The 16,822-nt window shown below is 34.6% G+C and overlaps 2 protein-coding genes and 2 long non-coding RNA genes across 4 annotated transcripts; 2 read left to right on the forward strand and 2 right to left on the reverse strand.

Moving 5' to 3' along the window:
* Positions 1 to 1,000: 1,000 nt before the first annotated feature.
* On the reverse strand, positions 1,001 to 5,770 carry LOC18599552 (cinnamoyl-CoA reductase CAD2-like). The gene is made up of 6 exons (XM_007029566.3): positions 5,612 to 5,770; positions 4,584 to 4,753; positions 3,852 to 4,043; positions 3,032 to 3,194; positions 1,905 to 2,091; positions 1,001 to 1,460 (listed from the first exon to the last, which is right to left on the reverse strand). Exons 1-6 carry the CDS (start codon positions 5,727 to 5,729, stop codon positions 1,316 to 1,318), a joined length of 975 nt encoding a protein of 324 aa, XP_007029628.1. The 5' UTR covers positions 5,730 to 5,770; the 3' UTR covers positions 1,001 to 1,315.
* Positions 5,771 to 6,869: 1,099 nt separating this feature from the next.
* On the forward strand, positions 6,870 to 8,226 carry LOC18599553 (uncharacterized). Its single transcript, XR_016026317.1, has 2 exons — positions 6,870 to 7,304; positions 8,141 to 8,226. It is a non-coding gene; the product is annotated as an uncharacterized LOC18599553 (long non-coding RNA).
* A 2,679-nt stretch (positions 8,227 to 10,905) lies between these two features.
* Positions 10,906 to 11,630, forward strand: LOC148762886 (uncharacterized). The gene is made up of 2 exons (XR_016026318.1): positions 10,906 to 10,947; positions 11,032 to 11,630. It is a non-coding gene; the product is annotated as an uncharacterized LOC148762886 (long non-coding RNA).
* Positions 11,631 to 11,649: 19 nt separating this feature from the next.
* LOC18599556 (cinnamoyl-CoA reductase CAD2-like) lies at positions 11,650 to 16,631 on the reverse strand. Its single transcript, XM_007029570.3, has 6 exons — positions 16,347 to 16,631; positions 15,313 to 15,482; positions 14,559 to 14,750; positions 13,731 to 13,893; positions 12,601 to 12,787; positions 11,650 to 12,134 (listed from the first exon to the last, which is right to left on the reverse strand). The coding sequence occupies exons 1-6, from the start codon at positions 16,462 to 16,464 to the stop codon at positions 11,990 to 11,992; spliced, it is 975 nt and encodes a 324-aa protein (XP_007029632.3). The 5' UTR covers positions 16,465 to 16,631; the 3' UTR covers positions 11,650 to 11,989.
* Between the last annotated feature and the right edge of the window lie 191 nt (positions 16,632 to 16,822).

A 16,822-nucleotide genomic window follows, 5' to 3' on the forward strand; every position in this document is an offset into this window, starting at 1 on the left:
AAGCTCCAAAGGATATCCTATTTTCTTGCACATTAAGAAAATGCAGGATATATATTGAAGAGGTGGTGGTTTCCTTATTGTGCTCAGAGCTTGAGTTCAATAACAATTGTTACTTGTATTCGAAATGGAAAAATCCAGGGTTCTTGGCCTTATGTTGGCAGCTCTATGTGTCATAACAAGTGAATATGCTTGTAATGGTTCTGAATCCAACCCTGCAACTCTTTTTGACTTCGGTAATGACCTCAATGATCCGGAAAACAGGCTCTCATCATGGCAAGGAAGCAACTCCTGTCAGTGGCAAGGATGTGGTTGCAACAATAATAATGGAGCTGTTGTCGTGATTGATCCTCGCAAATCGTATCCCGTAAATTCTGAATCTTCAAGCAGGTATGGTTTTTGGAACTTGATTGGGGATATCAGTCCTTCATTACTAAAACTCAGGTACTTGGAATACTTAGATTCAAGTCTGGACACCTTCAACAAGCTGGACTATATGGAGTACTCCACCAAGTCTTTGTAATCTCTCTAGCTTGCAGCTTCATGATGTCCGTGTGAATTTTGGAGCTTAAGCTTGGATAATCTTTCATGGTAGGTTCTGGCTTGTTGGTTTGGATATGGAATAAACTGCTTGTAAAAATTGGCTGGTGCCTACCAAATCCTGAAATGAAGGATTATACCACACTTCATGGTACCTCTGGGGAATGCTATACGGTACATTAAAGGAGAATTACCCGTGGATCCTTCGCATTGTGATAAAAAGGGGGATGCTGTATTGAAAACACCTATCCTTCCATCAACCACAGCATCAAAAGAACTCACATCAAGTAGGTCTGCATTGAAAAAACTGACGCATTTCATTTGCTCCATCAAGTGCAAGCTAGTGTTCTGTTTTCTGTGGATCATGCATGGAATAAGTTGTATGAAAGACATACTTATCTTTTAGACATATTTTTGTATTAAATCGGTTTTATATTTTTTAAACTATGGATAGAGTTCAATATGAACCAAAGCACGCAACTTTCTTCTTTACATTCCTTAAAGTTTCTCCAAATGCTATCATCATGTCTTCAAGTTCCAACCTCATCTGGTGATACAAACTGAAAGGGCAGGGCAACTTCTCCATGGACTAAAAGTCAATAGGCAATCAACATGAACATGTTTATTGTATGAATCCCAACTTACAGCAAACTATTACAAGCTCTTGAACAGTACCCAACACAGCAGATACGACATTCAGAATGATGAACTAAAGCCAAAAAGCGATGTACCCAGTTTTTGATAGTGATGTCCTTCACTAGCTGACACATGCCATGATTCAGCCGCTAAAGAAGTTCTTCTCCTTCAAGCTTTCAACTGTATCCTTTATGCTCACCTCAATAGGGGTAAATTTAACGCCTAGACTTTTGGCTCTGTCCTTAGACACCTGAAACGCTGGAATAGCTAGCTTCTCATCCGCACATCTGCCAAAATTATTAGCGCCTGTTAATAACACTTAAAAATGGAGGCCACAATTGCAAACATGCTTCCCTAACCCTAACATGGGGGCTACTGAAATATAAATAAATCAGATAAGGTAATAGAGTTTAGTAATCAGATATGAATTACTGAGATTGGCCTCAAAATACAGAAAAACGAAAAAAAAAAACAAAAACAAAATCAAAAGCAAAATGTTTTCGAACTTCCATGTTGAGCACAAATAGATAGGACTTGTCCTCATTTAAGAACCTAAAGGTCTTTAGATCTAAAAAAGACATTGGATGACAATTCAAAATCCATGGAACAAAAACAAATTGAAATACAAATTGTAAAGCGCAATAGGAAGAGTCGATGCATGATTGAAACTTAGTTGCTTCTGCCAATGATTAAAAGCTTCCATGCAACAAATTCATATCCTTGAAACTTACTTTTCAGGAAGTCTAAGAGCAGGGTAAAGCTCACGTAAAGCCTGCACAATTTCTGAACATGGCATAGGTCTCTCAACTAAAAGGTATCTTCCACAAGCTGAAGAATTCTCATATGCTAGTATATGTGCGTTTGCAACATCTCTAACGTCTATCAATCTGTAATTTGTATTTGGAAATGTTTCAGCCCCTGCATCAAATAAAGGCAATGTTCAGGAGGAAGAGTTAGGCAGGCTTGTCAGCAGAAACCGGGGAATATTAGAGATTCAGTTAAGTGTTATCAATGAATTGTATCTGAAGTGATTACTTTATATTTGCAAACAAAACTGCTCAATAAGAGAATTATTCAAGTATGCTACTTTTTCTTTCTTAAAGTCTTTTTTATTCTCCTGTAACAAGTAGTCACCATTTCTATTGAACACATAGAAAATTACAGACCCAACCAAAGAGACATACAACTTTAGTTATTGCAAAAATGAAAAAATAAATGGCAATGGAGCAGAATGACAAAGCATTTTCAACACCATTAATTAAAGAAAGTTTTGAACAAGAAAATATAACCACTTTGACTATTGTTACTCAAACAGTCTGAACCCTGAATTTACACAAATTTGGCAAGCGCGTAAATCGTTTGCAATTTGCCACCTCTTCCTCAGTTTCATCCAAATCACCTTTAAAACTCAAACTTTTAAGAAACAATAAGTGAATAACCCCTCATGTATTGATGGCTTCACAATTCCCATTATCTGATATACATTTTTTGTGGCACTGCTAAGAAACATGTTTAGTTCATACTATAAGTGTCAGCAGTGTGAAATGATCTATGAACACGCCCTTTTTGTTCAAACTTTAGAAATTCATCTTAGACTTAGAACATTGTTGACTCAATATTTCTTTTTTAAAAACAGTTCTTCTTGCAGCTTATTTTTGAGATCATTTATGCAGTTTTTTCTTGCATTAATGTTTGAGTGCTGCTTTTTGGCATGAAAACAAGAAATAGTTAAAGCAAAAAGGTAAGCAAGAGAAATAAAATCTTAATTCAGAATGCAATATTCTCTTCTAAGGTCACTTTATCAGCAATAATTGTTAAAAGAACAATATCCTGTCTGCTAAAGCTAGTTGGAGAGTACCATTTATAAGCTTCAATATTGGCTCCACACTTGCATTAATGGTCGGCTGTAAAAGAGGTCCAATCACCAATCCTGGGTTTACTGTAACCATGTCAATTCCATTATCTTTTGCATACTTCCAAGCAGCCTCCTCAGCTAACGTCTTAGAAAGCATATACCAAAGCTGATGACAAACAAAAGAAAAAAATGATATACAAAAGATTATGTCATGCCTGAACATTGTCCTTTCTGCAGCAATAAGGAAGAAATTGAGCAAGTAATTCTTTTGTTAAAAGAAGAATGAAATTAAGCATCATATCACAATCTTTAACCCTCAATTCCCCCAGAATGAAAATCATAATAGAAGCAGGACAGGAAAAAGGAGCTAATAATCAAAGGGTTGCAGTTAGACCAGAAGAATAAAATAATTCTTTAATGCATACAAAGGAAAAAATACAGTCAAGATATTTGAATTTAAGCATTTCAATAATGATGCTTGCTTTCGGGCTTTGCCAATTTTCAGATCCAGACACAGATAATAAACAGTAAAGTTCCTAAAACCTAGCAAGTATAAGTCAGACATCTTGCACTAGGAACCCTGAACTAATAAATCTACTACTTTATAGAAAGACAATTGATGAGCCAGTGGATAAAAGGCAAGGAATAAAAAAGAACAAAACGAAATGTGTACGTATGATTTCAAAAAAATACAAGACTAGATCCAAGCTCTTGTTTAAATAAGCAGCATCACATTATTTGGTAATTTAATAAAATAATACACTTAAAGCTCCTCATCTTTCAAATAGAGATGTATGTAATACAAGTTACTACATTTGCATACCTTTGATTTCTCACAAAAAGTGGGATCAGAGAACCAAGTCTCATCAACTTTAACATCAGGGCCCAGAGGCCTTCCATTATACACAACAGCTGCAACTGAGGATGTTATAACCACCCGTTTAATAGATGGAACTTTAGCACATGACCTAAGAACATTAAGTGTTCCCTTTACAGCTGGGTCAATCATTTCAGCCTGTCACAGAAGTGCCAGAGAATGCATCAATTATCAGGATTCTATTGCACCATTAAGTAATTGAAAATATGAGCATCAAATCTACACGAGCCAATCAGAACCAAAATCCAGACAATAAACGTGTTTGTTTCTTTTCCCATTCGCAACTTGATTCAAAAGGCAAGTAAGATATGGCTACTGCTTACAGCAAAGATTTTCAAGAAAAAACAGAGCAAGATTAAATGATTAACAGTTAGTATAGATTACAAATAAGAAATTCAGAGAACATAAATGAGCCTAAAAGCCACAACTTTTAGAAAAGGGTTGTCGGATACAAGAATAAACTTGCAGGAGAAACAATATTGAACTATATAGCAAATGAGCCGATTTAATTACTACCGTTCATCTGCAAGGACATTTAAAAACTGCACACAGCCTTTTCATCGACATCCAAAAAAAATCAGCAACCACTTAAAGATTTAAAATGTTAATACTTAAGTGCAAATATATATATACACACACTAGACATGAAAATATGCAATGAGAGAGAAAGAAACGTACCTGAGGATCCTTGATATTGTGATAAAAAGGAGATGCTGTGTGGAAAACTCCTACACATCCATCAACTACTGAATCAAAAGCTCCCTCATCCAGAAGCTCTGCCTTGAACAAATGAAGCCTTTCCTTTGCTCCATCAAGCGCAAGTAAGTGCTCTGTTTTCTTTGGATCACCTAGAAATAAGTGTATGAAACAGTTACTTACATGGGAAGATGTATCTATCTTGTAACTAGATTGTATTATTCATCAATTGCAAAAACTGCTGATTTACATATCCTTCATAGAGTTCAGCAATCTACTGAACCTAAAATCAAATATATAATATATTAGCTGAACCATGGGTGATCAATAAACGATACTAATAAATAGAATTGCATTTCAACACAAAGACATCAAAGAAAGAATATGGCAATACCAAGACATTACAGACAAAAAAGAAATTGGGGAAGGGGGAACAGCATGAAAATTTTCAGAAGGCCGATGATTAAACATATCTAAAAGGGACCGATACACAGAAAGATCAATAATTTTCTTCAAACAAATAGAGAAAGGCCACTTCTCAAGAATTATAAGCAACAGAAGGTTTCTTCATCCATAATTATAACAACCCAGATACACTGCAACATAGAAAGCCAAAAACTCATAGTTTTTCACTTCCTTCATCGATCATAATCACTTTAGAAGAAAAATCAAATTTGGGAAATAAAGTATCCTATGAAGTCAAGACAAAGTAATATTTGCGATCAGATTGTCCATAACTACTAAAAAGCCTGAAGTTCACAGCTTTCACTTCTTTAACTGCTCAAAAGTCACTTAAAAATAAAAACAAATCGAAGCCTAGGCAGCAAAGTATCCCATTAAGCCAAGAACCTTAACATCAAAAACAAACAACTTTAATGACAAGAAGAAAATTATTCATAAATTTAAGATATACCCAAGAATTGAAAACATTAAAAATGCAAGTGAGCATTAAGATTGAACGATGGAAAAAGCTTAGTAATTAGTTTAGGTAGTTAGCACTTAGCACCGACTTGGGTCACGAACAGTGGCTTTGACGGTGTAACCACGTTGGAGTAAAAACTTAACCAGCCATGAGGCTATGTAACCTGATGCTCCCGTTACACACACCACCTTGCCTGTTTCACTCATCTCTCTCTTGTTTCCTGGTGACTGTGAGGCTGAGTGAGGCTCTTATGTTCCAATTATCGAAAAATCCGGGCCGACAGTTTTGTCCTTTTCTGGTGTACCTTTCCAAGGAGAAAAAACAACATGGAACACGTAAATATAAAGGCTTTCAAGGGCAAACTACAATTGAATATTATGGTTTATTATCGTGTTTGATTGTTGAAAATAATTTTATTGATAATAATTTTAAAATAAAAAAATAAAAATATTTATTATTATTATATATAAATATTTGTTTTTATTTTTTAAAATGTTAATAATTTATAATTTAATTAAAATATTAATAATTAATTATTTAAATATTATTTTTATATTAATATTTTTATAATTTAATAATTAATATTTTAAATCCAATATTTTATTTATAATTTAATATTATTATGATTAAAATATTAATAATTTTAATTAATTTTCAAATTTAAAATACTAATTTTATAATATGTAATTAAAAACTAAAACTTTTTATTATAATAATATTTATTTTTTAAAACAACAAAAATACCCTTTATATAATTTAGTAAAATATATACCAAGAGACAAATATAAGAAAAAGTTTTCTTTTTTAATTAATCAATTTTTTTCATTAAAATTTAAAAAACGTAACATTTAATAATTTATTATTAAAATATTAATATATTTTTATTTTTTCTCTATTTTTGTATTTTTATTTTTATTTATACTTTCATTAAAAATTTAATATATTAATAATTTAAAAAAGTAAACATTATTATGATTAAAATATTAAAATATTGATTTTTTATAATTTATAATAAAATTTTAACTTTTTTATTTTAAATTTTTTTTCTTTTTTTCTTTCTCCTTTTCGATGTGGCTGGTGTAATGAAACGCTGATCATTCTCTTTTAATAATCATTCTCTTGACAGCTTAAATGCTAATCATGTTGCTGCCTGTTTCCTTTCAATAAGATTAATAACCTCGTGTTTTCAATGTTCTTTTGAGTTTTGCTAATTCCTTTGTTCAATATTTTATATTTGAACAATATTATCAAAGCTCTTAGAATATATATAAATATATATATATATATATATATATATATATATATATATCTCTCTCTCTCTCTCTCTTTGACTTTGCATTAAAAAATCGGTTTTCATGTTTTCTAGTTATTCTTTCCACTTTCCAGGGAAGCTCAAAGAAATTCTTATGTTCTTGCATATCAAGAAAGAATGGATACCATATATTGAAGACTTGATGGTTCGATTATTATGTTCACAGCTTGGGACTTGTATTGAAAATGGGAAAATTTACTGTTCTTGGCCTTGTGTTGGCAGTTCTATGCGTCATAACAGGAGAATGTATTTGTACCGGTGATTCCCATTCGGCAAATTGCTCCAAACCAGACCTAGAAGCTCTTTTTGACTTCGAAAGTGGCCTTAATGATCCTGAAAACAGGCTCTCCTCATGGCAAGGAAGCAACCATTATCAGTGGAATGGAATTGGGCGCAACAATAGCACCGGAGCTGTCATCATGATTGATCTTCAAAATCCTTACCCTTTAAATTCTGAATCTTCAAGCAGGTATGGTTTTTGGAACTTGAGTGGGGATATCAGTCCTTCTTTGCTAAAGCTCAAGTCCTTGCAATATTTGGATTTGAGTTTAAACACCTTCAATGACATCTCAATTCCTGAATTCCTAGGATCATCCTAGAATTTGCCATATCTGAACCTATCAAAAGCTGGATTTACTGGTGTAATTCCAGCAAGTCTTGGAAATCTTTCTAGCTTGCAGTTTCTTGATGTTTCTTCTGAATTTGGGAGCTTAAGCTCGGATAGTCTTGAATGGGTGGCTGGTCCTGTTTCTTTAAAACATCTTGCTATGACTGAAGTTGACCTTTCCATGGTAGGTTCGGGCTTGGTTGGGATGTTGAGTAGGCTTTCATTTCTGAATGAGTTGCACCTTTCAGAATGTCAGATCTCTGGTTCCATTTCATCTTTCAACCCTGTAAACTTAACTTCCCTTTCTGTTCTAGACCTTAGTTTCAACTCCTTTAGTTCAGGGTTCCCTGACTGGGTAGTGAATATTGGCAGCCTTACTTATGTTGATTCAAGCTATTGTAGTCTGGCTGGAAGAATTCCACTTGGTTTCGGTGAACTACCAAATTTGCAATATCTGAATCTTGCTGGAAACTCTAATCTGTCTGCTTGCTGTTATCAACTTTTGAAGAGAAGTTGGAAGAAGATATAAGTTCTCCTTTTTTTTTATTTGGAAAAAAAAAAAAACTGCTGGTGTGTTTTTTGGAAAAAAAAAAAAAAAAAGGAAGAAAAAGCTCCTATTTGCAGCTTGTTTTTTAGAAAAATAAGTTAAATCAAAATACACTTAAGTAATTTTTTATACTTTATTTTCATGATTACAGGTTTCGAGGTTAGATCTATGCTCAAGTATTTTTCAAATGATTGTATATAAGCTTCAGATGAAATGAAAAAGATATACCTTCATTCAGTCGTCTATTTCTATTCTCTCATTTCTTCTTCTCTGTTCTTAGCTTTCTCAATTTTTCTTCACTTTTCTGAAACATACAACATGGAATCAGAGCTTCTCCACCTATGACCTTATTGCTAAATCCCATTGTATATTCAGTTTTTTGGTCTGTGTGGAATGTGGTTGAGGTTGGTGGAGAATGCCTGTCTAACGGCATTGCAAATCCAACCCTAGTTCAAATCAAGCAACACTATGAAGAAGTTGCAAAGAGGTATAAGGCACTCTCTTGTCTTCAATTTGCAATTTCAGACACCATAGTTACCAGAACAATGAAAGTCTGGGATACTTTGAGAGAAGAATTTTAGGGAAATGATGAACAAAGATGATGCAGATTTTGAATCTCTCAAGGGAATTTGAGCTTCTGAAAATGAAGGATGGGGAAGGAATACAAGTTTATGCTAGTAAGGTCTTGAGGATTGCTAATTAACTAAGATTTCTGGTTCTTTGCCTTCTTTCGTTTGGTGATGTTTATGCTGAACACGGGGTGAGGTCAGCACGGTTTTGACTTTTTGATTTTGAGAGATTCTGAGTTCTCCCTTACTGATCTGGTTGTCTGAAGTGAAGGGCAGGTTGGTATGGTTATATGTGATCGGTAAGCATAGGAAACAAATCTTGGTCTGGTTTCCTGGACTTGCTGATGATTCTGCACTCTCCTTCTTAGAATAGGGTATTTTGACTGGGTTTGGGGGTCATTGTTAATGGATCCCTCTGACGCTAGTATAGTGATTTGTTTTGTGGTCACTAATAGATTTTTGGAACCAAGAGGCTGTTTAGGGGAACAGAGTTACCTTTTCCCTTTGCTCTTGCTGTTATGTTACCTTTTTGATGGGTTATTCCCAGAAGGAATGGAATTCATACTAATCTTCAAAAAAAACTCTTTACAAGAGTAATCAAACTATTAATTGCGATTAGGTCTTTAAAGGACTAACCAGATTTAGGAAAAGCATCCACCAAACCAAAATGAACCCCATTTAGCCTAATATAAATGGAAGAAAATACATTCAAAGGTCCTAAAGCTGAATAAATAATAATTGCAATATCTTTGGACTTGTAGCCTGGATGCATAAACCTACCCACCCACCAACTGGATCAAGAAACCAGAAAATATGAAGGCGAGGAACCAGATATGTGTATTATGTATACATCATTTATTCACAATACAAGAGGCGATCAAGGAGGCAGCAGATTCACATCACTTGTACTTGATGATATGTAAGCACCAAAAGCTCCTAAGCATTTTGAAAGGTACAATCGAAAGAGATTAGAGATGGTACATGACAGTGATAAGAATTTAGTACATTTACACACCTTTGATTTCTGACAAATAACGGGATCTGAGAACCAGGTCTCATCAATTACCCCATTATCAGCAAGAGGTTTTCCAGTGAACTCAACTGCTCCAAGAGAGGACGTTATAATCACTCTTTTGATGGATGGAACTTTTAACACATGATCTAAAAACATTAAGTGTTCCCTTCACTGCGGGATCAATCATTTCAGCCTGGAAATAGAAGTGGACCATTCACCAAATTATCAGGATTCTAGTTTGCCATTGCTTAAGTAAAAAATATCAACAAGTAAAGCCAAATACTGCTGCCAATCAGAATCAAAATCCAAATGATCTACTGTCCTTGTTTCATGCATTTAAAAGCCAGCCAAAATATTGCTAATTACAGCAAAGTTTTGTAAGCAAAGCCAGAGCAAGTTTAGAACATGAACAGTAAGTACAAAGTGCCAGATGAATGTATACTAATCAGTGTTAGTAGCAATTATAATTCTCATAACCAATTGCAAGCATTTTCAAGCTTAACTTGAAGTTCTACAGGCAAGACAAAGGAGAATCACCTGCGGGTTCTCAGCATTGTAATAACAAGGAGATGCTGTATGGAAAACACCTATGCATCCATCAACCACGGAATCAAAAGCTCCCTCCTCCAGAAGCTCTGCCTTGAACAAATGAAGCCTTTCATTTGCTCCATCAAGTGCAAGCAAGTGTTCCGTGTTCTTCAGATCATACATGCACAGAAAAAGTTGAATGGAGAAAAAGATTTACATTATAAACATAGTTTTGTATTAAAACCAATCGTCGTAAATTTTTTATAGTTTGGAAGAGTTCACCAAATCTGACAGCTGGTTTATGGGTGATTAGTATCAGAAAAAATGAACTCATTTCTATTTCATCAAGAAAAGACATAATGCTTCAGCTTTTAAATAATTTATTTTAGGGCAAAAAGTTGGAAACAAAACCAGCTAGGGAATCCATGACTTTGCATAAAGTTTTTTTTTTTTTTTTGGTTGCATCTTATCTACTTATCTTATTTTATGAAGCTCCAAAGGATATCCTATTTTCTTGCGTATCAAGAAAATGCAGACTATATATTGAAGAGGTGGTGGTTTCCTTATTATGCTCACATCTTGAGTTCAATAACAATTGTTCCTTGTGTTCGAAATGGAAAAATCCAGGGTTCTTGGCCTTATGTTGGCAGCTCTATGTGTCATAACAAGTGAATATTCTTGTAATGGCTCTGAATCCGACCATGAAGCTCTTTTTGACCTCGGTAATGACCTCAATGATCCTGAAAAGAGGTTCTTATGATGGCAAGGAAGCAACTCCTGTCAGTGGCAAGGAATTGATTGCAACAATAATAATGGAGCTGTGATCGTGATTGATCCTCGCAAGTGGTACCCTATAAATTCTGAATCTTCAAGCAGGTATGGTTTTTGGAACTTGACTGGGGATATCAGTCCTTCATTACTAAAACTCAGGTACTTGGAATACTTAGATTCAAGTCTGGACACCTTCAACGAGCTGGACTATATGGAGTTGCTTCACCAAGTCTTGGTAGTCTTTCTAGCTTGCAGCTTCATGATGTCCCTGTGAATTTTGGAGCTTAAGCTTGGATGGTCTTTCATGGGTGGCTAGCTGGCCTTGTTTCTTTAGAACATCTCGATGTGAATGAAGTTGACCTTTCCATGGTAGGTTCTGGCTTGTTGGTTTGGATATGGAATAAACTGTTTGAAAAAATTGGCTGGTGCCTGCCAAAATCCTCAAATGAAGGATTATACCACACTTCATGGTGCCTCTGGGGAACGCTATACAGTACCAAAAAGGAGAATCACCTGTGGATCCTTCACATTGTGATAAAAAGGGAGAAGCCGTATTGAAAACAATCCTTCCATCAACCACAGCATCAAAAGAACTCACATCAAGTAGGTCTGCGTTGGAAAAACTGAAGCTTTTCATTTGCTCCATCAAGTGCAAGCTAGTGTTCCGTTTTCTGTGGATCATGCACGCAATAAGTTGTATGGAAGACATACTTATCTGTAAGCCATTTTTGTATTAAATGGGTATTATGTTTTTTAAACTTTGGATAGAGTTCGATATGAGCCAAAGCACACAACTTTCCTCTTGGACATTCCTTAAAGTTTCTACATATGCTTACATCATGTCTTCAAGTTCCAACCTAATCTGGTGATACAAAATGAAGGGGGGCAGGGCAACCTTCTCCAAGGACTAAAAGTCGATAGGCAATCAACATGAACATGTTTATTGTATGTATCCCAACTTACAGCAAACTATTACAAGCTTACAACTAAACATTACAAGCACTTGAACAGATGCCAACACAGCAGATATGACATTCAGAATGATGAACTAAAGCTAAAAAGGGATGCACCCAGTTATTGATAGTAATGTCCTAGACTAGCCTACACATGCCATGATTCAGACGCTAAAGAAGTTCTTCTCCTTCAAGCTTTCAACTGTATCCTTTATACTCACCTCCGTAGGGGTAAAATTAACACCTAGACTTTTCGCTCTGTCCTTGGACACCTGAAACACTGGCATACCTACCTTCTCATCCGCACATCTGCCAAAATTATTAGCTCCTGTTAATAACACTTAAAAATGGGGGTCAGAGTTGCAAAAATGCTTCCCTGACCCCAACATGGGGGCTACTGATATAGAAATAAATCAGACAAGGTAATAGAGTCTGTAAATCAGATCTTAATTACTGAGATTGGCCTCCAAAAACAGAAAAAAGAACAAAAGCAAAAGCAAAAAGGTTTAAAACTTTCCTGTTGAGCACAAATAGATAGTACATGTCCTCATTTAAGAACCTAAATGTCTTTAGATGTAGCCTTTCACAAAAAAAAAAAGGGGTCTTTAGATCTAGAAAACAGGCATTGGATGACAATGCAAAATCCATGGAACAAAATGAATCAAAGTACAATTTGTAATGCACAAAAGGAAGAGTTGATACATAATTGAAACTTAGTTTCTTCTGCCGATTATCAGAAGCTTACATGCAACAAATTCATATCCTTGAAACTTACCTTTCAGGAAGTCTAAGAGCAGGGTAAAGCTCACGTAAAGCCTGCACAATTTCTGAACAATGCATAACTCTCTCAACTAAAAGGTATCTTCCACAAGCTGAAGAATTCTCATATGCTAGTATATGTGCGTTTGCAACATCTCTAACGTCTATCAATCTATAACTTGTATTTGGAAATGTTTCAGCACCTGCATCAAACAAAGGCAATGTTCAGGAGGAAGAGTTAGGCAGGCTTGTCAGCAGAACAGGAAAATATCAGAGATTCAGTTAAGTGTTATCTATGAATTGTATTTGAACTGATTACTTTATGTTTGCGAAAAACTGCTCCATAAGAGAATTATTCAAGTATTCTACTTCTTCTTTCTTAAAGTCTTTTTTATTTTTTATTCTCCTGTAACAAGAGTCACCATTTCTTTTGAACACATAGAATATTACAGATCCAAGCAAAGAGACGTGCAACTTTAGTTATTGCAAAAATGACAAAATGATTGACAATGGAGCAGAATGAGAATGCATTTCGATACCATTAATTAAAGAAAGTTTTGAACAAGCAAATATAACCACTTTGACTATTGTTACTCAAACAGTCTGGACCCTGAATTTACACAGATTTGGCGAGCAAGTAAATCATTTGCTATTTGCCACCTCTTCCTCAAAGTTTCATCCAAATCACCTATAAAACTCAAACTTTTAAGAAACAATAAGTGAATAACCCTTCATGTATTGATGGCTTGACAATTCTCATTATCTATTTTACACATTTTGTCACACTGCTAATTAAAATGCTTGGTTCATATTATAAGTGTCAGCAGTGTGAAATGATATATGTACACACCCTTTTTGCTCAAGCTTTAGAAATTCATCTTAGACTTAGAACATTGTTGACTCAATTTTTCTTTTTTAAAAACAGTTCTTCTTACAGTTTATTTTTGAGTTCATTTATGCAGTTTTTTCTTGCATTAATGTTTGAGTGCTGCTTTTTTTTACAAGAACAAGACATAACTAAAGCAAATGGTGAGCAAGAGAAATAAAATCTTAATTCAGAATGCAATATTCTCTTCTAAGGTCACTTTAGCAGCAATAATTGTTAAAAGAACAACATCCTCTCTGCTAAAGCTGGTTGGTGAGTACCATTTATAAGCTTCAATATTGGCTCCACACTTGTATTAATGGTCGGCTGTAAGAGAGGCCCAATCACCAATCCTGGGTTTACCGTAACCGTGTGAATTCCATTCTCTTTTGCATACTTCCAAGCAGCCTCCTCAGCTAACGTCTTAGAAAGCATATACCAAAGCTGATGGCAAACAAAAGAAAAAAATGATAAACGAAAGATTATGTATTGCCTGAACATTGTCCTTTCTGCAGCAATAAGGAAGGAATTCAGCATGTAATTCTGTTGTTAAAAGAAGAATGGAATTAAGCATCATATCACAATCTTAACCCTCAATTCCCCCAGAATGAAAATCATAATAGAAGCAGGATAGGAAAAAGGAGTTAATAATCATTAGAATCAAAGGGTTGCAGTTAGATCAGAAGAATAAAATAATTCTTTAATGCATAGAAGAAAAGAATACAGTCAAGATATTTGAATTTAAGCATTTCAATAATGATGCTTGCTTTCAGGCTTTGCCAATTTTCAGATCCAGACACAGATTATAAACGGTAAAGTTCCTAAAACCTCGCAAGTATAATTCAGACATCTTGCACTAGTAACCCTGAACTAATAAACCAACTACTCTATAGAAAGACAATTGATGAGCCAGTGGATAAAAGACAAGGAAGAAAAAAGAACAAAAGGAAATGTGTACATATGATATCAAAAAAATACAAGACTAGATCCAAACTCTTGTTTAAATAAACAGCATCATGTTATTTGGTAATTTAATAAAAATAATACACTTAAAGCTCCTCATCTTTTGAATAGAGATGTATGCTATACAAGCTAGTACATTCGCATACCTTTGATTTCTCACAAAAAGTGGGATTAGAGAACCAAGTCTCATCAACCATAACATCAGGGCCAAGAGGCCTTCCATTAAAGATAACAGCTACAATTGAGGATGTTATAACCACCCGTTTAATAGATGGAACTTTAGCACATGACCTAAGAACATTAAGTGTTCCCTTCACAGCTGGGTCAATCATTTCAGCCTGTTACAGAAGTGGCAGAGAATGCATCAATTATCAGGTTTCTATTGCAGCATTAAGTAATTGAAAATATGTGCATCAAAATCTACACCAGCCAATCAGAACCAAAATCCAGACAATACACATGTTTGTTTCTTTTCCCATTTGCAACTTGATTCAAAAGGCAAGTAAGATACAGTTGCTGCTTACAGCAAAGATTTTCAAGCAAAAACAGAGCAAGATTAAAAGATTAACAGTTAGTATGAACTACAAATAAGAAATTCAGAGAACATTAATGAGCCTAAAAACCACAACTTTTAGAAAAGGGTGGTGGGATCTAAACGAATCTATACAAGAACAAACTTGTAGGAGAAAACAATATTGAACTATATAGCAGATAAGCCGATTTATTACTACTGTTTATCTGTAAGAACAATTATGAACTGCACACAGCCTCTTCATGAACATCCCAAAAAATCAACAACCACATAAAGAATTAAAATGTTAGTACTTAAGTGCAAATATATATACACACACACACACATACTAGACATGGAAATATGCAATGAGAGAGCAAGAAAAGTACCTGAGGATCCTTGACATCGAGATAAAAAGGAGATGCTGTGTGGAAAACTCCTACACATCCATCAACTACTGAATCAAAAGCTCCCTCGTCCAGTAGCTCTGCCTTGAACAAATGGAGCCTCTCCTTTGCTCCATCAAGTGCAACTAAGTGTTCTGTTTTCTTTGGATTGCCTATAAGTAAGTGTATGAAACAGTTACTTACATGGGAAGAAGTATCTATCTCGCAACTAGATTGTATTATTCATCTATTGCAAAAACTGCTAATTTACATATCTTTCGTAGACTTCAGCTATCTACTGAACCTAAAATCCAAATATATTAGCTGAACCATGGGTGATCAGCAAAAGATAGTAATAAATAGAATTGCATTTCAACACAAAGACATCACAAAAATAATATGGCAATACCAAGACATTACAGATAAAAAAAATGGGGATGGGGGAAACAGCATGAAATTTTCCAGAAGGCCAATGATATAACATACGTAAAAAGGAACGACACACAGAAAGATCAATAATTTTTTTCAAACAAATAAAGAAAGGCTAATTTACTTCTCAAGAATTATAATCAAGAGAAGGTTTCTTCATCCATAATTATAACAACCCAGATACGTTACAAGATAGAAAGCCAAATATTCATAGTTTTTCACTTCTTTCATTGATCAAAATCAATTTTTTTTAAAAAAAATAAATTTGGGAAATAGAGTATCCTATGAAGTCAAGAAAAAGTAATATTTGCGATTAGATTCTCCATAACTAATAAAGAGCCTGAAATTCACAGCTTTCACTTCTTTAAGTGCTCAAAGTCACTTAAAAAAAATAAAACAAATTGAAACCTAACAGAAAAGTATCCCATGAAGCCAAGAACCTTAACAGCAAATCATCAAAAACAAACATTGTCATGACAAGAAGAAAATTATTCATATGTTTAAGATATACGCAAGAATCGAAAACATTAAGAATGCAAGTAAGCATTAAGATTGAAGGATGGAAAAAGGTTAGTAATTAGTTTAGGTAGTTAGCACTTAGCACCGACTTGGGTCACGAACAGTGGCTTTGACAGTGTAACCACGTTGGAGTAAAAACTTAACCAGCCATGAAGCTATGTAACCTGATGCTCCCGTTACACACACCACCTTGCCTGTTCCACTCATCTCTCTCTTGTTCCTTTGTGACAGTGAGACTGAGGGAGAGTTTTTTATTCCGATTAAAGAAAAATCTAGACCGACCGTTTTGCCCTTTCTTGGTGTAACTTTCGAAAAAGAAAATACCAAATCAGAACACGTAAATATCAAGACTTTCAATGGCAAACTACAATTTACTCTATATATTGGTTAAGTACGGTTTGGCTGTTAAACTTTTTGGTTATAAATATACTATATAGGGAGAATTGATCATATAAATTATCTCAGAAAATGAAAGGTGAAGGACTAGGCATAGGATCCTATTCCTATTTATGCAAGAAACTCAATGATGATCACATGATTTTGCTTGTTAGCTTGCTGGAGTCAA

The sequence above is a fragment of the Theobroma cacao genome, chromosome 5 (genome assembly GCF_053813885.1).
Source record: "Theobroma cacao isolate CCN51 chromosome 5, ASM5381388v1, whole genome shotgun sequence".
Taxonomy (NCBI): Eukaryota; Viridiplantae; Streptophyta; class Magnoliopsida; order Malvales; family Malvaceae; genus Theobroma; species Theobroma cacao.